Raw genomic sequence first — 22,715 nt, forward strand, 5'->3', positions numbered from 1 at the left:
ATATCGTGTCGATACTTTACCTATATCATGTACATGCTTACCTATATTGTTTCCATACTTTACCTATATATTATATATCACAATTTACCTATATCGTGCCCACACTTTACCTATATCATGTTTACGCTTTACCTATGTTGTTGCGAGCTTTAGCTATATCGTGCCCACACTTTACAGATATTGTGTCCATGTTTTACCTATATATCATGTACATGCTATAAGAGACTATAAGATACACTATAGGTGCCCATAGGAATATGATAATAAAAGTGATTTTTCATTAGGAAACATATCCAAAATTTATATTTTAGCCACTAAACATATTGGCTATTTCAAATGAATGTCATCTACATGTCCAAACACATTGGGCTATTTTTTTTAAATATTAAAAATATAGCCTACTTATTTCAAAATTATATATATTTATTTATTTACTTTTCTGAGGTTTATGTGAAATGAACGTATTTTTTGCAGAATGGCTTGAGTGTAGGCTATATGCTTATCTGGGATGTGATGATTTTGTGTGTGTGTGTGTGTGTGTGTGTGTGTGTGTGTGTGTGTGTGTGTGTGTGTGGTTTTTTTTTGTCTGTGAGGACAGGGGACCCAGTAAAGCTTCCTACCCACCACTGGCTCTGTCAGAATTAATTTAGATGTCATCCCAGCCTTTAGTTTGATGGGGACCCGGGCCTGATCCAGCTGCCTATAATAAACCCGCATGTGGCCGCCTCGGTACACACTGGCACATTGCGGCTGGCTGGCAATCTGACAATGACTTGAATGCTGATTGTGGAAGCTGGGAGATCGACAAAGGAGACAAGGAAGGAGGAGATGAATCGTTTCCTGAGAGGGGAGAATGGAGGGCTGCTGACGGACTGCAGGGAGCTGTCACCCAACCACACCGCCTCCTCCACCTCCACCTCCACCGCCTCCTCCAACGCCGCGGGAGCCGACAGACACGCGGCCGTGCCCTCGCTCCAGACCCGGGGACCTGTCGGCGTCGGGTCGGAGCCGAGGAGATCCGCGCTGAAACGCAGCCGGGCCGGCCGGGAGGGAAGAGAGGAGCCGGAGGCGGCGGATCCAGCGCCGGCCGTCGCGGTGCGCGGCGGCGGCGGCGGCGGCGAGGTGTGCGTCGGGGTCGGTAAGCAGCAGCAGCAGCGTCGGGAGGCTCAAGGACGCAGCGGCGGTGGAGAAGGTCTGGAGATGATTTCAGCGGCCAGAGACCCCGACAGCAGCGGCAACAACAACAACAACAACAACGGCGTCTCCGATGTGGCCACGGCCTCTCCTGCGTCATGCGCCAAAGGCAAGGAGGAGAGGAAGGGGAAAAATGTGATCCGGGGCTGGAAGAGAGACAGAGACAGGGAGAGGGAGAGGGAGAGGGATGCCGCTCCTCCCGCCGCTCCCGCTCCTCCCGCTGCTCCTCCTGTCCGGACGAGGAAGGAGAAGCCCGGCGATGGCTCTCCTCCTCCCTCCGTCTTCCTCCCGTCGTCCGCCCTGCCCGAGCATCTGTGCCGAGACGGCCCCGGACACTGCGCCCCGGACTGCAGGATCATGGGGGATAGCAATATGAATAACAACAATAACAGCGGGAGTAATAATAATAAAACCGGGCTGGATTGTGGAGTAAAGAGCGGCGGCGGCGGCGGCGCTATTGTTGTCAGGCGGCATGACGACACACCGGCCGCCAAGAAACACAGAGGAGCCGAGAAGGTAGGAGCATCTTAGACGGGCTTTTATTGTCTGGAGGCCAATCATAAAATATATAAAGAAATAAATACACATATACAGCAGCCATCACGTTCCCCGCTGGAACCGTCTGCTCTTTTCTTTGCGTGAAAACGTTTTCAGGCTTGACAAGACGGTGCGGCGCTTTTATTCTATAGAGGTAAAATGAAACGAGGAAAAAAACACATTTTTTTTTCTTTTGGGGCATCACAGAATCTTGATATTCAAGGCACACACAGTACTGTCAAAGAATGCAGGTGTGAAGGCCACAAAGCATCCACACAGCCTGGACACACACACACACACACACACACACACACACACACATACACACACAGCAGGAATAGTAATATAGTAATGGTGACATGAATGGATGGATGGATGGATGAATGGATGGATGTGAGGTATTGATATTTTTGTGATTGTTTTTGTCCAGCTGCTGTCATTGTTCCCCAATGCTGTCTGCTGATATTTAACCATGCTGATGTACAGAGCTGTGATTTGAGGAAGAGGGGGGGGGGTGAAGGAGGGGGAGAAGGAGAAGGAGGGGGAAGGGGGGGGGGGGGGGGGCTGTGTCCTCCTCCTCCTCCCAAGCACAAATCATTAGATCCAATCCTCCTTGTTTTACTGGAGATTAGAGGATAAACGTGGGAGAAAAGCAACTATTTACATGGCCGCCGCTGCCGCTGCGTCGCTGTGGCAACTCAGAACAGAAAACAGAAAGCATGAAGAAAATAAGAATTTACCTCCTTTCCTTTTCCCTGTAAATCCTGTTTTTATTGCATTATACAGGCTTTTGTTTGCATCTTTCCATTTGGGCAAAAACACCCACTGTGTCAGAAATAATGAGCTGAACAAACAGATAGATAGGCCTAGATAGATAGATAGATAGATAGATAGATAGATAGATAGATGGATAGATGCTTGAGGTTTATCAAGCCAGTCTGAAGTCTGTTTTCCAATAATGTGACAGAAGAACAGGGATGTTGGCACTTCTGAAATCAGGCCCTGGTTATTGGATTTAAATAAGTCGTCCAGAGAGGAAAAACAGGGAGGAAGAGAGAGGGAGAGATAGATAGAGAGCGAGAGAGAGAGAGAGAGAGAGGGATGGATGGATGGATGGATGGATGGAGGAAGAGAGGAGGCAGAGAAAGAGACATTTGACAGAGAGGAGGGATTGGACGTGACAGCAGCGGTCGCCGTCAAACGTCCAGCCGCTGTCAGACTGGCAGGAAACAGAAATCAGACGGAGGCGATGGAAACAGACACGGTTTCCCCTTTTTAATGGAGTGGTTCAGCGTTACAGTTTGGCTGGCAGAGGCAGAGGCACCCCACACACACACACACACACACACACACACACACACACTCCTCCTGGCATATGCTGTTGACAGGGAAAGGCTGACCTGCTTTGTTTATTTGTCGATCTGAAGGATTCCCATTTGCTGAAGCCATGAGGCGAGGTGCAGTCACCCTGCTGACTGTTTCCCTCTCATCAGTCTGGTTCCAGTGGAGAGTTTTAGTGTCCCATGATGCTCTGAATGCTGCTTCAGAGGCTTTTCCACCCTGACAGGAACACACTTCTAGGGGAAACACTGAATACTTGGATTTTTTTGGGCCTGAAAATGGTCAAATAGTGAATATCAGCACAAAAGATCGTCTAGAAAAGCAGATAATTATATGGAGGGAACTGGACTGTTAAGTTGACTCAGGAGAATTTAGAAATTTTGAAGACCTGTTCTTAAAGTTCCTAAATTACAGGAGTAAAATCTAAAGGAGAGGCTACTGGTCAAACCCTGCGACTGACGGCTGGATGCTGACCTGCCTCCTCCTTGCTTTTTTGTTTATTTGCTGATCTAAAGGATTGTGGAAAAGAAGCGAGTTCAAGCTGCCAGATGGAGAAATGCTTCTTTGAATGAAACTGCATCAGAGGATTAGGAGGTGCAACACTCTGTCAGTGAAAAATGACCAAACCTGAACAGTCAGGAGGTTTATTTGTAACAAAACTTTGTGCTTTTAATATGACTGACAATTCAAGTTTGGATATTTTGTTGCTCCTCGTTAATCCCTCTTGATCTAAAGGATTCCCACTATCTGAAGACATGGCAGTCAGCTATAGTCAACAGGGGGCTTTATGGAGAAAGTGCTATGCAAATATGATATATATAAAGAAATTAAATGAGCTTAATGATTCAATACAGTCGAACAGATGATGAACAGGAAACAACAAATTGCAACAAAATAAGAAAATGTTTAGCGGTAGACCGATATATGGAGCCAATATTGGCCTTTTCTTAAATTTCAGATATCGTGCTGTCAGTGTCGTCCACAAAATTTTAAATAATTTCATTAGTCTGGGTTTCAGTGGAGAGTTTTAGTGTCCCATGACACTAAATGTCTGAATGCTGCTTCAGAGGCTTTTCCACCCTGATGGGAATTAAATTCTGAGGGAAAGTTTGGATATTTTTACTGTTGTACTTTGTTAATCCCTCTTGATCTAAAGGCTTCTCACTGTCTGAAGGCATGGTGGTGAGCTGTAATCACCCAGGGACTTTATGGAGAAAGTGCTATGCAAGTATCATATGTACCTATAACGAATTAAATGAGCTTAATGATTCAAAATAGTCCAACACAGATAATCAACAGAAAACAAATTGTGAGAAAATAGTAAGAACATGTTGGGAAACATTAGTATTAGACCGATATATGGGGCCGATATTGGCCTTTTCTTAAATTTGAGATATTGTCCTGTTAGTGTCGTCCACAGAATTTAAAATAACTTAATTAGTCTGTGTTTCAGTGGAGCGTTTTAGTGTCCCATGTTGGTCTGAATGCTGATTCAGAGGCTTTTCCTCCCTGACAGCAATACACTTCTGGTGGAAACACTGAATACTGGAAATTTTTCAGCAAATGCAATGAAAGCGATCAAATTTAAAGATCCTGAATATCTAAAAACCTCAGTATCAGCCTTCAGAAGCCACATCAGTCAAACCCCAGCCGATATGATCCAATCTGCTTCTGAGAAAGCGCCCAGCCTGTCATCATCTGCATGACAATAAGACCCACTTCAGTTTCTGTCTGAATATGAATGGCTGGTCTGGAGTCAGTTTCTATGATGCCAGTCAGCCTGTTTTCCTGCAGTCTGCTGAGCGAACGCTCTTCTTTACTGAAGGAAATTCTCTCTCTCTGCATATCTGACTGCTTTATCTGGTCGGACGCTGCATCCTGATAATCCAATACAATCTGCAGTGTGTTTACACGCTCATCAATATCCGGTTATTACTTTGCTCTCCGGTGTTTTTGTGCCGCTGCATGTAAACATCACATCCTGTTCAGTGTGAGCGGAGCAGGAATCTGACTCCTGATACACACTCTGCACACAAATGATCCCGTTTACCGCCGGGTTTTTTTTTCGCGGTTTGCACAGGCTCCGTTTCCATGGCAACGCTCGCAGTGCTCGGTGCGTTCAGGGAGAGCCGGGATGGAGATATGATGTCGCATATAAACAGCTGATCCTGAGTAAGAGCCGGATCAGGATGGAAACACGCTCCGCTGTAGAGACAAGACCGAGGGAAACTGGATTTCACATGTTGTGGATTATAAGGCGTTAGGTGTGTTACAACAGCATTATTCATTCATGATTCATTACATTAAGTGCAACGACCAAAACATGACAACAATATGCCACAGTGTATTGAGGTTAAATATCAGATTCATAATACGTCTAATTTTCTGATGTAATCATGTGAGAATAGTGCTTCTAATCTTATAATACGCTTATTATCATTTCTTGGACCAATAAACGTAAAGTGTTGCTCATTATAAGGCATTATAAACTCATAAGGCACATTACTAGTGCATTATAATTAATTTGACCAAAACATGATCTAATATGCCACAGTATATTCAATGTGCAAAAAACATATGAGGTTAAATATCAGATTCATAATACGTCTAATTTTGTCATGTGATTATGTGAGAATAATGCATGTATGCTTATAATACACTTATTATCTATACATGGACTAATAAACGTTGAGTTTACTTGAAGTGTTGCTCAATATAAGGCATTATAAACTCATAAGGCACATTACTAGTGCATTATAATTAATTTGACCAAAACATGATCTAATATGCCACACAATATATAATGTGCAAAAACTTGTGAGATTAACAACGTAACATAATGACATCAGATTCATAATACATCCAATTTTCTGATATGATCATGTGAGAATATTGCATGTATGCTATGTGCTTATAATACACTTATTAGCATCACTGTCTTGGACCAATAAACGTCGACTTAACTTGATGTGCTGCTCATTATAATGAATTATAAGATCATTATAGGCACGTTACTAGTGAATTATAATTAACATGCCACAGTATATTTAATGTGGGCTAATAGCAATCTCATAATACAGTCATATCATAATATTTTGAAGCTATGCGTCTAATTTTCTGATATAATCATGTGAGAATAATGTATGTGTGCTTATAATGGACCAATAAACGTCGACTTTACTTGAAGCGCTGCTCATTATAAGGCATTATAAGCTCATTATAGGCACATAATTAATTTTGGCAAAACATGATATAATATGCCACAGTATATTTACTGTGGGACAATAGCAATCTCATAAGTTATAACATAATATATAATACACTTATTATCTGTACAAAGACCAGTAAACTGAATTTACTGGAAGCCTCACTCATTATAAGGCTTTAATGAATATTGCCTTAATTGGTTTCATATCAGATTATTGCTGTCCATGTTGAGTCTCAACATCCTGACAGACCGCTCAGACAGACGATGGGATCCAATCAGAATCTGTCGTCATTTCCAACCAATCCTGTGTGATTCTGTAGGAAAACAGTGCATATAATTTACATAGGAGGCATAAAGGGTTTTAGGACAATCCATAACCCTGAAAAACGTATTATTATTATTCTACCTTTACCTGTGGGTCTTTACTTCAGAATCAGAATCACTGTCATCTTCAGTTAATTCAGTGTAGGATGTTTTTTTTTTTTGTCACTTTAATTGTGATTGTCTTTTACATAATTATACAAATCTTACACTTTGTTTGGGAATTACAACTCCAATAGTTCGTCTAACACTAACAGTCTCTTTCTTACAGAGTACAAATATCATTTCCATTTTCAGCGTCTTGAATAATGTTAATTTCACCCATATTTTCTCAAATTGCTCTTCTTGCAATCTCAAAGTATACGTGAGTTTTTCCATTAGGAAGATTTCTTTGACAATATCCAGATTGTCTCTGGACAGGAGGCTCCACTCTGAACCATTTCCTCATGACTGTGTTTTTACTGTACTAGCTGCCAATAGTATTCTAACAAGGTATCTGTCCCTCCCAGGTATTTATCTTTTAGATAATAAGGCACGTGATTTCCCGATATGGGTTTATGGTTTTTAGATTGTCGATATTCTGTGCTGATATTCAGTATCTTTATATCTGACCAAATATGCTTGACTATAAAAAAGTGACTTGATCGAGGGTCACAAAATGCTACCCGGCTAACCAAGGCTAACGGTAATTTCTGGTCTGTTAACATTTTGTGACCCTCGATCAAATCTCTGTTTTTCCAGTGGTGCAGTCATTGAAACAGAAAGATCTGTCAGTGACAACAGCTGTGTTGTGTTTTACACTCTGTTGAAACACTAAATCAGTGATCACAGACAGTCAGATAAGACAGAAAGTTGGCTTTTTAACATTGCTGACAATGTTGATAACAGATCTATACTAGTGATGGGACGATTTATCGGAATTCAATATATCGCGATAAAAAAATGTGACAATCCGTATGTTGTCAGGAACATGAATGGTGATATCAGCTCCATGTTATTCTGCTGTCAGGAACATGAATGGTGATATCAGCTCCATGTTATTCTGCTGTAGTAATCACTAATGAGACGCTTGACCATCACAGTTTCACAAGCTCTCCATCCAAATTATATTATTGTCACTTTGTAATGACATTTTTAAATTGTTGTTTACATTCTAGCAGCCAATGGCATCGCTAGAAAGATTTGAGTCTCAGAAATAAACAGAATTCTGCACAGTCAGACTTTGTTGTCACTGAACTTTTATTTATCACATCGTTTCCTGGTTGTATTGAATCCTGAACCTCAGATCACGTATCGAATCGTATCTTGAGATAAGCAGATCATCCCATCTCTAATCTAGACCCTGCAGAAGTACGTCAGCCATGTTTGTGAAATGAGAATATGAGTCCAACAGGAAGATCGGTGCTTTCCACAGACTTCATAGTTGGACCGGATCTCACGTACGAGGGAAGAAGGACAAGCGGACGGCTGCTAGCAGCAGGAGCGAGGACACGACTGGCAGCGTTAATACCTGCTGGAGGCGCCAGAAGTGTTTTCGTGGCAGTGCGGCAGTCGGTGTGGAGGCAGATGGGGGCAGATCGTAGTGAGAGTCCATTAGGTGTCTAAGTATCAATGCCAACAGGTCTGAAATAGCTCCGCGGTACAACTGCACTCCCACACACTCTGCGCTGCCAGGCTTTCCTCTGCCTCCATTCAGCAGCTGCCGCTGCAAGAGGAAATACAGAAAAATAAGAAAGAGGCACGATAATAACTCTCCTGAGCCTCCGCCAGAACCCGAACACTCATCTGTTCAGGAAACGCCTCTTCCCTTCCCTCCATGTCGTCTTAAATCATATCTTGTTCCTCTGCGCGACATGGAGGGAACAGGATGGTTCTACAGTGGTTCTCTGGTTCTCGTTGATTCGTTAAAATAAAAAACTTAGGAGGTAGGAATGACTCTGAATAGCTAAACGGACGGTGACGAATCCGTCTGTCAAGAAAAAGTTCAACTGGGTTCAACTTTCTGTCTGTCAAAATGGACGGAAATCTGACGGAGACGGAGCGTCATCAGTCCCGTCCGGACAACAGACGGCTCCCACTGAAAATGAATTGAAATGAACGGACACAGATCAGCGTGCCCGCCGCCTAACTCCAACCATGTTTGACCTGAACCCCGTCTTCATGCACCGCTGTGTAAAGTAGTAGCTTACAGAATAAACAGTGAAAGTTGTAAGGACATGGATGAACTGAAAATGAAATCTTAACGTGTCACATTACAGAGTGAGCCTCAATATGTTCACAAAGACTTTGGCTGTTTTTGGGGTGGATTTTCAGAGAGTCAAGCAAGAGGGAATTATCTAATTAGTTCAGTAGTGAAGAAACGGACGAAATGTTGGTCAGAATTGATCGGTACGATGGAAAATTAATAGGGTCCAGGTCGAAAAAGGTTAGAGTTATGCTTTACTGGTTGGAACATTTCATGCGTTGTTAAAAGGTTCCTCACAGCACCAAACTGTTCTGTGTAGAATCATTTGAGCATAAAAACCTTTCTGCAGCGGTTCAGTGCGGCACCACAAGGGGTTCTGATATGGTACGAGCCTTAAGAACCATTTTCTGGTTCTATATAAATCCGTTTGTTGCACCTCATCATGCTCCCTTCTTGTTTTACAGAACAAAAAACTTTACCTCTCCTTGTTTTCATTTCTTTCATTAGCATTTGCACAAAATGAAAACAACTAATGGGGCTTTTAAAAGGTTAGATGGCAATTTGAGTCTTTGGTTGACAAAATGAAAGTGCTTACAGGCATTTTTGAGATACTGAATCACAAACTTAAGGTTAAGATTTCTTTTCAAAACTATGTAGCATTTCTGAATAAAACTCTAAGCGAACAGTGTTTTCTGTTGCAGCAGTTCTGTGGCTCTGCGTTTGGTTCCATCATGGAGGAACATTGGAGAACTGGCTGTTAGTTAATAAAGTGTAAATCTGTAGAACTGTGTGTTAGTTAATAAAGTGTAAATCTGTAGAACTGTGTGTTAGTTAATAAAGTGTAAATCTGTACCAAGCAGCTAGAAACAGAGAGCAGCTGAGTCAGCTTGTTGTGGTGTGGCTGTAGATCCATTCAGTAACGTTCTCAGTAAAAGTGAATAGTGTGATAAGGTGGATTTGGTTACTGTGACACAGTAAACTGTCTTGTCTTTAGCCCTAGTCTCTACTCCAAAACACTCCGAGTTGTAGCTTGAGAAGAGTCAGCTCAGTTAACCTGAACAAACTGTTAGCTAGCTAACTAGCCGGCAAACACACTGATGTTAATGTGAACACGCTAACGCTAGCTGCTACTAGCTACGTTAGCTAGTGTGCTAATCAGATGTGTTAACAACAAGACAGTGATGGTTAGCTGACCAGATACTATGGTTAGCTAGCTAACAAGCTGACATTATCTAAACACTAAATCAATCAGATGGATCAGTGATGAAATGATCAGTTCAGTCAGAAACAGACAGAAATTAACCGTCTGTTCAATTCTGCTGAGACGGACAGAAACACAGTCAGCTGTTCAGAACTGAGGACCTCCAAGATGGCCGCCAGAGGGGGTGACATCACCAGAAAGAGCTCTATATCTGTGTGAATTCATTATGAAAGCACTGCTTGTAATTATTGCAACTCTGGGGTGTTATTTTGTGCAAAATTGGACAAATTGATAATTATTCTTAATGGTTAATTTGCTCTAGCAGTGTGTCAGTGTTGAATTCAGAGGAAACAGTTGTTAGTTTTTTTATATTTTATCGTTCAACAGTCTGAGTTATTATAGCGGTGAGTAATGACCACGTTTTTCACTCTGTCAGTCTAAATGCCATTAGAGCCTCTCATTCACTAGGAAAGGGAAGTGATGTGTGTGTGTGTGTGTGTGCGTGTGTGTGTGTGTGTGTGTGTACATACTGTGATGTGTTTAGGCGCAGAGCGCGGCGCCGAGAAAGAGAGAGGGGAGATGAGAGAGGCAGGAGAAAGAAAACGAAAAAAAAAAGATGGCTACCATTTGCAAACACACACACATACGCACACACACACACACACACACACTACACAAACCACAGATCGTCTGCACATTCACACACCGCCACACACAATGCCTCCTCTTTCAACAGTCCAACAATAAAGACAAGGATGATTTCTGTCTGGGAAAAAAACTGTCAGTGTGGCGGCTCACTGAGGGGATTTAATAGGAGAGGAGGAGGAGGAGAAGAGGAGAGGAGAGGAGGAGAGGAAGGGACAGGAGGAAGAGGAAAGGAGGAGAGGCAGGAAGCACAGACAGGGATGGGGAAGAGGGAAAATGGAGGAGGAGGAAGAAAAGAGGAGGAGAGGAAAGAAGAGGAGGAAGACAAAAGGAGAGGAATCAAGGAGAGGAAAGGGGAGGAGGAAGTGGTAAGGAGGAGGAAGCAAGGAAAGCAAAGGTGAGGAGGAGGAAGAGGAGGATGGGATGTAAATCGAAAGAGCTCCAACTGTATTTTTACACAGTTTTTAATCTTGTATCATTTTGTATGCTTTTATTTCATTTTATTTCACCACTTTTTCTTTTGAATGTGTTTCCTAATTTTTCTTCTTTTCATATATTTTACTATTCTTGTTTTTATGCATTGTACTAAATGATGTATAGGTTTATTAGTAGTAGTCATAGCAGTATTTTAATCTCTTCCTCTGTTTTGTGTTTTCTCATTTTGTCTACTTTACACACACATATATATATATATATATATATATATATATGTATATATACTATATATTCTTCTTATTAATATGTTTGGTGTGTGAAAAAGACAGAACTTCAAGTTTTGTGTCTCTTGCTAGTAGATTTGATCCAGCATCACCTCAGTATCAGACAGTGGTACCAGTGTCAGTATGGGATCATAAATCCCTCATGGTAAAATCAATTACATCAAATAAATCAATATCATCAAAAGTCAGTTTTACAGCTCCTAAAACATTCCTGACCCAGGCAGGCTGAGGGAGGAGGACAGAGGGATGAATGGATGGATAAATTAATAAATGGATAGGGATGGATTGATTCAAATTCTTTATTGGCATTTTTAAACACACACAACCGGGCTCTGCAGTCAGAGACACATAAAAAAGTGACTGAAGATTAAAAAATCGGGATAAAAACTAAAGATAAAATACATTCCCCTTTGTTTAATTATACATTTTAGAGGTGAAATTAATGGAAACTCAGCTGCCTCCCTCTTGATGAATTTGGGTAAATCCAACAGGACGGGAGGTAGAAAGCTGTTTATGGAGGAAGGATTAACCTGAACACAAAGCACCGCAGACCAGTGTAGAAAACATTAAAGGAGACCTGCTTTATATTGAATTGCACTTCATTTTCTAGAAGACATAAAGTGTTTTTCTCTCCATCTCCATCTGCCTGTCATGACTGAAGCAGAGTCAGGTGGTGAAATCAAAGCTTTTATCCAGATTCACCTATTTTTGTACAGTAACAGTAGCTGTTTTGTCTTTTTTTTGTTGTTTTTATTCTCCTTTTGCCTTGTGATTTTATAAAGTGTATTGTTATTTTGTGATTGGGCGTTTTGCCTTTGTGTGATTCTGTCATGTGATTGTGTGTGTGAGGAGAAGCGTCATTCACCATGCCGGTGAGGACTGTGAGGAAGGATATTTTATCATTTTGCTTTGTGATTTTGTCTTGTTATAGTCTGTAATTTTTATAAGCGAGGAAGAATGGGAGTTACAGGACAGATTCTGTCTTTGTGCAAAGCTTGAGGGAACACATGCATATTTAATATTTTATTGTTATTTTGGTCTTTGTGTATCGTGTCCCTGTGTGGTTTAGTTAAATCCTCGAGATCCTTGTTTTGTTTTGTTTTTTTATTCAGTCTCCATCTTTGTCGCTCAGCCTCACTGTGGTGTTTCTGCTCTGCTCCTCCCACAGATCACCTGTCAATCAAACAGTGTGGGCGGAGCTTGGATTTTCTGTTGATGCAGTTTGAGTTTCTCTTTTCTTTGTCTGTTCAGTCATGGTGGCTATCACTGCTCATGCTAACTACCCAGTTCTTCTTCTTCTGTTGATTCCAAACAAACTGGAAATGTAAAACGCATCACTTCCTGTGCAGCAGAGGATTTTTTCCCAGGAAAGAGCGACCAGACACCGGCTCTTTAGAACAGACAGAGGAGAAGCTTAGTTAGCGTTAGCTTGCTAATCTCACGTAACAAAGGGGATAATGCTGTTGAAAATAAAAATGGAGGACAGAGTTAGCTAGCTCTACTCGCTCCTTAAGAGGACGAGGATTCCGTTCTGAAACAAACAAAAAAAACGTCGACAAATAAATGTACAGAAGAAGCTTTTTTGTTTTTGTATATATAATATGAAAATTAGGTTTCTGTAGATAAAATGCTTAAGTACTGGTATAAGTGGCAGGCTATTTGAGTTTGTATCTGAATTACAAAAAAGGGGCAGGTACTATAAGTTTCTTATAAACTATAAGTTCTTTCTGCTCCTTTCTGGTCATGGTACGTATATACAGTACTGTATATGTCTGTGTATATGGGTATATGGATATGTTTATATGTGTATAAATAGTTATACATAATATACATATATATACATACATACATATATATACTTTGGATGATTGTAGTATGCTGCCATGAACGAAAAAATATCAATCAATCAAATGGAGGATATGCAGATACATAGTTTAGAGGAGACACGCAAACCACTCAAAATAATCAAAAAAAGACACAAGCACGTTCAAAACAGCATCCTGTATGATCCCATCCTTATTGTTTTTTTGTTTAGTTGAAGTATTTGTTGAGGGAAAGTAGAGTGCTACTCATCCACTTTCTCCATCCATCCACATTTCGTTTTTTTAAACTGTGTACTGTAGGATTTTTAATTAAGAAACTGTGTGAGAGAAGATGATTTGGTAGAAGCTTTCAAAGCGCAGGGGAACAGGCGTGTTTTTTGTTTTTTTATTGTTATTTTGCGGCGTGATTCTGCGTTCAGTGTGATTTGCTGTGTGTGTGTGTGTGTGTGTGTGTGTGATGGAGTGTTATTCTGGGATGCGGCGGGCGGTTTGAGCGAGGAAGGGCGTTAACAGCAGAATAGAAATCACAGGGGAGCACGAATCTTCTTTTATATTTAATTTGCTTTGTGATTTGGTCTAGAAATCCTAGGTGGTCTCTGTCAGTAACTGTGTGTGGGAGTTAGCAGATGGTTTGCGAAAGAACAGAAGATTGTCTGTCTTTTGTTTTATCGCTATTTTGCATTATAGTTTAGCATTGTTTATCATAATTCTAACATAACAAATACAGTGGATAGTTTAAACAAAACCTCTTACAGTACCAGAAGTATAATTTTTTAGCATCAGTGACCCTGCAGGAGTTGAACCCCTAACCCTGGCAGCTTGAGGTACTGAAGAAGAAGAATATCTGAGGGATTTTAAAGGAAAGCGCAGAGCACCCAATGTCTTTTTTCTCTCCTAAGAAACAAAAAAAAATCATTTCATTTCAGATTCAGAGAGCGACCTGTGCGACTAACTGATTGATCTTCATAAAAACACAATAGAGGACAACTCCTTTATCTGGGAAACCAAATGCCACACAGACGAGCTCCATTTGGACTGACAAAGCGCCGCTGTTTTCTCAAGTATTTACTGACTTGGCATCGCAAGGATTTTATTTTTTTTTTTGAGTGTAGAAATCACTCAGGAGCATCATGCAGCGAGATCTGTCAAGCCCGTAATCTTTATTGAGTCATAACGCTGAGAAAAATCCTTCATTGCTGATTGCTCCTATTCTCTCAGCAGAATTATTTCCCAGCGCTGTAGTAATTGGGACTATACTATCTGCTGAAGATAAGAGACGGGCTTTTAAAGGCGCCAATGAGTTAGTATTTTATTACAAGTAACCATGGTGATGACAATGGTTAAGATCACTCACAGACTTTGGAAACTGAAACTCTGTTTTATGAAGCTCTGCTGGGGAAAAAAACAGAAAATATAGAGCAGAATAGACGTATGATATAACGTCGGCCATAGCTGGTCGACAACTGGCCACTGTGGCTGATAATTATGTATTGTCATTAAAGGAATACCCCGAGGTTTCTGTATCCTGTTGGTCAACTTATCTATAAAGTGATGAGAACTAGACACCAAAATCATTGAAGTGTTCCTGGTAGATCATTGGCTCCAGTGCTTCATGCTAACACTTTAGCATACGCTATGTTGAGTGATAGCAGCTCCATGCTAGCACTTTAGCATACGCTATGTTGAGTGATAGCAGCTCCATGCTAACACTTTAGCATACGCTATGTTGAGTGATAGCAGCTCCATGCTAACACTTTAGCATACGCTATGTTGAGTGATAGCAGCTCCATGCTAACACTTTAGCATACGCTATGTTGAGTGATAGCAGCTCCATGCTAACACTTTAGCATACGCTATGTTGAGTGATAGCAGCTCCATGCTAACACTTTAGCATACGCTATGTTGAGTGATAGTAGCTCCATGCTAACTCTTTAGCGTACACTGTGTTGAGTGCTATTAAGTGTTTAATGTAATGCTAGTCGGCAACTAGCATTACATTAAAAAGGAAAGTTAGAAATTGTAGTAGCCTAGCTTTAAAGCTAAACTGTATGTAATTTTAAATGATAAGCGGCCAAGTCGTGTGTAGCAGATTGGTAAAATTTACACAAAGTGTGACATAAAAATAACATACTGTTTTGAGCAGGGACTACTTTCCCTGTTTCCATAAGAAGTGAAGGTGGTGGGTGATGGCAGACTGAGTACAGCTAAATATCACCCAGAGCATGTATTATGCTGCCATCAAGCTGTTAAAATCTCATTTCCCATGTTTCCTTGTTTATAAAAGACATAAGTGACAGAAATCATCATTTCTGTTGTTGCAATTATATTGAATAGGGTCCAATAATGTTGTCTTGTTACTGTCGCTCTGAATAAAAGTGGCAGCTAATTGGCTAAATTGAAAACTGTGATTTGTACTCATGACAAGATAATATGCAGCTATGTGTTTGTTGGATCCAGAGCATCCATAGGAAAATCTACACTGAAAACATTTGTACCAACTTTTCTCTCCATGAAATCGACTGATGGATCAAGGTGAAAGCTATGATCCCTTATTGATTTCACTGATTAAAACTACTTGAATCATGAAAGGGAGATGTAGATGTAGATGAAGAGGAGGAAACAAAAAAAAGGGAGACAGTTGAAGCACAATTTGTGCAAAATTCCACACAATATTAGGAAGTTAGTAATATAGTATATTACACACTGAAGATAGTCATGGAATAATGAATGGTATGACATTTGAAGAAAATGTCTCCTCTTCTAAAATCTCTTTCCAATTCTAGTCTCCTTTATGCAGCAGGATCCAACATTCAAATTGTCAGCTGCCTGCTATTAGTTGGTTGGATTCACTACAGTAATAGTAAAATGACAGTAATAATCCTTTTTACTATTTTCTTTTAACTAATATCTCTCTGACCCTCCTCCCCTCCTGTCTATAGGCATATTCAATGCAGCTATGGACCTAAATTTGATTGAACTGAACTGAACTGATGTGACAAGATAATGTACCCCAAAAATTAAATCGAATTGAATTGAACTGAACTAAAATAACAAATTGTCCCTTTCTCCAATCTTTAACCTACCTTCTCCTCTTTCTCCAGGTGGATCCCATGTTCACAGTGCCCGCCCCCCCGGCTCCGGGCCACCCCGGGGCCCCAGGAGCCTCCCTGCCCTCGGCCCCCTCCTTCTCCCCTCCGGCCCTGCCCCCCTCCAACCCCAAGCAGCTGGCGGTGAGGACCAGGTCTATCGGCACCAACACCCAGGACGGAGGCGTCCCGGGGGGGCTGGAGGGCGACTCGGCCTGCCTGGGGCCCTGCCAGCCCGGGACCAGCGTCAACCTGGAGGGCATCGTCTGGCACGAGACCGAGGAAGGTGAGCAGGAACGGGAATAAGCAGGGAGGGTGTTTTAATCTTTTGAGCTTCTTCTAATGTCTTTGTGTGGTAAAATGTGTATAAGCAGGGACCTTTGTCACTTTTCTTTTAATGTTTCTATGTGATACTGTATGTTTTTATGTTGTGATATGTGTTTTATGCTTGCTGCAGCACAAATCGCTGTCAATAAAAATTGACTTGACTTGTAAACAAGGTGTTAAAGTCAATGAGCTATAGACAACAAAACTCTACATTTACATATACAGTGTTATACCATGCTACCATCAGACTGTTAAAATCTAATTTCCCATGTTTCCTTGTTTGTAAAACACGTGGGTGACAGAGAAATCATCATTTCTGTTGTTGCAGTTACATTGAATAGGGTCCAATAATGTTGCCTTGTTATGCTGCTGCAGTTGTTGCCAAGTCGCTCTGAATAAAAGTGGCAGCTAATTGGCTAAATTGAAAACTGTGAATTGTACTCATGACAAGATAATATGAAGCTATGTGTTTGTTGGATCCAGAGCATCCATAGGAAAATCTACACTGAAAACATTTGTACCAACTTATCTTTCCATGAAATAGACTGATGGATCGAAGTGAAAGCTATAATTTCCCCTATTAAGACGACTTTAATCTTGAAAGGGAGATGTAGATGAAGGGGAGGAGATATATACATATACCATATACGAAAATCTTTTGAGCTTCTTATAACGATGAGTTTCTGTACTCAAATGCTAAGCTGAAATAGATGATCAAAAAGCGAAAGAGTCTGGTATGTTCTGTGTCTGTGGTGAAATGTGCATAAGCAGGGGGAAAACAAGGTGCTGAAATGTGAAAATGGTCGTCTGTACCTGCGCGGTGTGGTGAGTCTGAGCTTCTCTTGTATGCGGAGGATGAGGAAAGTCTTATGCCGGAGTTAAGTCAAACACAGGCAAATCAGAAAAAAAGCCTCCCACCCTTGTCATGCACCAGCGAAGGCCAAGATGGCTGAAACGCATCAGCGGCTTTTTTGATCTCCCCAAGCCTGACTTGACTTTACTTTGACAGAAGACTTTACTCTTCCTCCCCATACAAGAGCGCCTCGATTTGTGGAAAAGCCCAGACTTACCGTACCAGGCACTCTTTCAGGTACAGTGGCTTTCTTTTCCACCAGTTTCATGTTTAAAATTTGTGGTCCACTGGACTATATGGTCTACTGCTGAAGGAGTCCCAGTTTTAACTGAATGCAAGCTGCTGCGCTTTTGCCCCATTTCCAAATCTCTAAGAGAAAATGTTTGAAAAAAATCAATTGGATGTTACAAGGAATGGTCTGGTAACTACTGGACTGAGAGAGACTAGACTGATTCGGTTTGGTTCTACTCTCTAACAGTAAAGACAGCATTGCCTGCAGTACTAATGCAGAATAGACGCAGGATAAATGCATGAAGGGGGACTTCACCGTAACAGGAGGCTCTTCATTAGAGGCTGCATGAGGACATTATTGAGCAAATTTCTGACAGCTCATGGGGAACAAAATTCATGTCTGCAAAACAATTACCGCTGGGAAGAAGCAACTGTAACTGAAGAGCAACCGAGCAAAAAGTGGGGCTTCTACCTCATGAGTAGACTTTAGGTTTGAGTGTTTCCCATCGGCAAAACAGCATAGCAGAGGAAATTTATGTATTGTATTATGTCTTGTATTTATTCAGCACTTATAAGCCCACACAGTAAGATCATTACTACCACTTTTGGGAAAATGCGAAATTAAAAAGCTGCATAATTCAGCTCGGTTCGCCCCCTAAAACACAAACAAGGTTAAAGCTGCACCAGGCAGGATTTTTATGTAAAGCTGCAGCGTCTTCTCCGTCTCTGCAGCAGAGCGGAGCGTCTCATCCCCGCTAACCGAGCCGCTGCAGATTCTCTCTGTTTGTCCAAATTAAATTCTGCTGTCAGTTTGCTCGCTGGTGGGAAATCTTCTCTGCACACAAAGTGACCGATCCAAACTGAAGAGAGAGAGAAATCCAAAAAAGTGTCTCCTGAACAGCAGCAGAGAAAGCCGGACTCACCTCCACCTCGCCAGACACTGAAAAACAGACATTTAGTTCACTGACCTCTCCTTACAGGGTTTCTGGGTAGTGAAAGATTTAAAGTTTAAACAGTTATCTCTCGCTGCCATTTGGGGCCGCCAACGTGCGAAGTTCTCAACCAGGTGCCATCGAGGGCCGCGTGTCTGCAGGTTTTCATCCCAACCAAACTGATTAGTTCCCGTCTCTCTGATTGAAGGAGTGCAAACCAGCATTATCAGCTGGTGTGTTTGGTTGGAATGAAAACCTGCGGACGCTTGGCTTTAGACGGCACATGGTTGCAGATCGTCGCTCTGCAGGGTGTCCGGAAAGTCTGGAATCACAGGGAAATGGACAACTGAACGAGTATCAAGACAGTTTGTCAGGAGAGGGATTCAAACCCTCACCTCCACTCAGAGACCAGAGACTCTTGACTTGCCTTAAAGCCGTTTCGTAGTCCCAGTTTCATCCGGCAACGCGAGCAAGGATTGTGGGAAATGTAGGTCTTTAGCACGCACGGGTACGCTTTGAATATGAAAGGCAAATGGCTGCAGACTGTCCGTTTGGGTGCGTGTACGAACCCTTTGTTTCCACACCATGTAAAGGCCTTTAGACCCTTCTGCTATCCTAGTGTGAATATGGAAAACAAATGCAACAAGAGACACCTTATGACGCCAATATGAAAAGAAATAAAAACATTAACGGTGGATGGACTGCAAACTCTCCAACCAAATTACAGTCCTAATTTTTCATCACAACCAGCTATCCAAATGAGAGCGTTTTTTTGGCGCGGCACTAGACCCAATCATGAGTCCAAAGCAGAGAAACGTGGAACCAGAAACCGCTCCAATATTACAAAACGATACCTCAGGGCCGCCGGGCAGCGGATCAGACGGCCCCGATTCTCTCACCGATTTCGACGCCACCGCACTTTGATAGAACGTTAACGAGGACAGCGGGCAGCGCTATAGCCTCTCAGCGGAGGTGTAATACCTTACTTCAGGCTGCTAATGAATAAATCCCATCTCCCGGCGCCCATCGCGCTCTGCCAGCCGCCGGCCTTCTGAAGTGGAGTGTCGAGTTTTTGCGAAGAGGCGTTTGTATCCCGGCCCAGTATTAATTAACTGGAGCTCCCGTCCGCTCGGGCAAAAAGGAAACACAAACACAACGCAGGGGAATATTTCCCAGACGCACCGAGCTGCTAAACAGGCCAGAGAGACGGAGGGAGAGAGGAAGGAGGGGAGGAAGATAGACAGTGAATTATACAGCAGACACTTACTGTGCTTTTAATGAAGCCAAAAGGTAGAGGGAAGGAGACGGGGAAAGCCAGACAGTGGATAATGGATCCTGCGCTGAGAGATGCAGTTCAACTTCAACGTTATTTGAACATTGCTCCTTCTCGACAATAGCATTAAACTGACAGTAAAAAGAAAATAGCAAAGACAAGAGGGAAAACAGTAGACAGCAAGCACAGAAACAGAAATATAACAATAGCAATATTCAAGCAAAATATTTAAAATAAATGCAAAGGGAAAATATCAGAGTATATAAGATAGATAGATAGATACTTTGTTGTCCTACAAGAGGAAATTTGGTTCCACCTTTTATACACAGCCTCACATACATGTACCCACCACACAATATTCATACAAAACAGGAAGACCACAATACATTAACAATACATTGGCACAAGACATTCAATCAATGCATTGAATTCAATGGCAGAGGGGAAACTAAATTCTAAAAACACAGGTCAAGAACCTGGAAATTAACCTAGAAATACGATGTGCAAAGTAACAGTAATATATGTAGAATGTAGGGTGAATTCGGAGGTATTTGTATATTATATATATGGAGATTTAATATAGTAATCTACAATAGAATACAAATATATAATATGGATAATGTGGAATCTGGATAAAGATACTGAATATATCGTATACATAAAATATATATACAATCCCATTATATGCATGTAGCCTATATGTAGGATATATAATATAATATAGATATAATATGGTATATTCTATACAATATAGTAATATAGAATGTGTTAATATATGTATGGTATATAATATACAGGGAGAGATGGAGCGAGATGGAGGGAAAGGGAGAAAGATGGAGGAAGATAAAGATAGAGGGATGGAAGAGAGAAAGAGGGAGAGAGGAGGGATAAAGATGGAGGGAGAGAGAGAGAGATAGTACATCTAATGCTCACTCTCCCTCCAAACAGGCCAGAGATATAGAGGGAGGGATGGAGAGGTGGATTAGAAAAGAGGACGGGAAGAAGGATGGAGAGAAGCGCAATGGAGATTTTTGTTTTTTCCCACAGCCAGAGAGATGAAGAAGAAGAGGGGGGGGGGGGGAGGCAGGGGACTGGAAAGATGGAGAGAGAAAGAAGAAGAAGAGGAAGAGGGGGAAAAGAGAGAGAGGGATGGAAAGGGAGGATTTTAGCTTTTATATTATGAGATGCAAGAGACAAAGAGAGAGAGAGAGAGAGAGAGAGAGAGAGAGAGAGACGCTCGGGGACTATCCTTCAGAAGGCGTAGTGATAGCCGGACCTCCCTCCTCTGGCGGAGGGATACGAGGGAGACGCTGCTGCTGGGTTGCATGTTGATTAAGCAGAATACTAATTGGAGAGAGAAGAACAAGAAGAAGAAGAAGAAGAAGAAGAAGAAGACCACCATTTCAGCCCCCCTCCCCCTCCCCCCTCCCCCCTCCCCCCTCCCCCCTCCCCCCCGCCGCGGCTGGGAGCCGTTTGATGAGCGCAAATCAAACGGCTTTTGGCTCGACTCTTTATTACACTCCCAGAATTCATAGTGTCTGACTTTACATCTATCTGTCTGTCTGTCTGTCTGCCTGTCTGTCTGTCTGTCTGTCTTTCTGCCTGTCTGTCTGTCTGTCTGTCTGTCTGCCTGTCTGTCTGTCTTTCTGCCTGTCTGTCTGTCTGTCTGTCTGTCTCTCTGTCTGTCTGTCTGATCTGTTGGTAAATTATAAGGAGAATAATATGATCTTCAGTGATGATCATAATGCAAACAACCACCAATATGAACAAAAATCAATTAGAAAATTTCAGTTGTAAAAGTATCAATTTATGCTTTTTTTCCCTTAAAGGGGAAATAAGACAAGTTCTGCTCCATAGCACAAAATGCCCATAATGCACCTGGAGGCTGACAGGATGATTTCCAGCCTGGACTGTTTTGGATCAAAAACTCTCATTGGAGTTTTTCTTCACTATGAAACCAAACCCCTTCATTTTATCCCTGAAATGTCCTTAATTTCTCCATTACATAATAATTTATTATCCATTAAAAATAACGCAGCCTTAAAAAAAGTAAGGTTAGTATCATGGGTTTATAAGGGATTTATTCATGGGTTGATTCAAGGTTTACAGGGTTATTAATGAGTTATTAACGGAAAGCGCCTTGTATTTAAGGGGGTTTTGTTTAATGTAAACGTAAGGGTATTTTAAGGGATTACTGGATCGTAGAGCTGTCTGTAGCTGTGTCTGTCTGTAATATCTGGACACTCTAGTTTCTTATGCTGTTAAGACAGGAAGTGACCTCACAGGGGCTGAGGGGCGTGATGACGTAACACAGAGTTATCAGACCCGTCCAGCTCGTTACCCGGAGGTTTCGGCGCCTCGTCCTCGTTAAACACGATCGATACGCTCGCCGTGTTTCACAGAACTCATTTACTCCCCGCGCTGTGAAAGCATTTTTAAAGGTGGCGACGGAGCTAATTGAAGAGCGAGGAGTGTGCTGCAGTCAAACCTCGTTTTAAACCTGTAATGTGTCCCAAATCTGATTTTCTCTGCGTTGCCGCTGGCACATCACAAAAGGGAGGTTAATGGTTTTAAAATGTCAGTCTGTGTGTGTGTGTAGACAGAGAGAGAGAGAGAGGGAGAGACAGAGAGAGAGAGAGAGAGAAAGAGAGAGAGAGGGAGAGAGACAGAGAGAGAGAGACAGAGAGAGAGGGAGAGAGAGAGAGAGAGAGAGAGAGAGAGACACTCACCCCGGCTGGCTGAAGGCTCTTCAGTCCTCAGATTAGAGTTTAAACCTCGCAGGTTGAAGTTTTTCTTTCCATCCAGAAGCCTGACAGGAATGATATTTTTTGGTGTATTT

General features: G+C 41.9%; 1 protein-coding gene across 1 annotated transcript in view; it reads left to right on the forward strand.

The window, feature by feature from the left end:
- The first annotated feature begins 828 nt into the window (after positions 1-828).
- Positions 829-22,715, forward strand: part of znf608 (zinc finger protein 608) — a 36,686-nt gene continuing 14,799 nt past the window's right edge. Inside the window, exons 1-2 of the mRNA XM_078285124.1 lie at positions 829-1,710; positions 16,276-16,546. Of these exons, the coding sequence (XP_078141250.1) occupies positions 829-1,710; positions 16,276-16,546 (1,153 nt within the window). The remainder of the gene's footprint in view (positions 1,711-16,275; positions 16,547-22,715) is intronic.

The sequence above is a fragment of the Centroberyx gerrardi genome, chromosome 8, assembly GCF_048128805.1.
Source record: "Centroberyx gerrardi isolate f3 chromosome 8, fCenGer3.hap1.cur.20231027, whole genome shotgun sequence".
In the NCBI taxonomy this organism is placed as follows: domain Eukaryota; kingdom Metazoa; phylum Chordata; class Actinopteri; order Beryciformes; family Berycidae; genus Centroberyx; species Centroberyx gerrardi.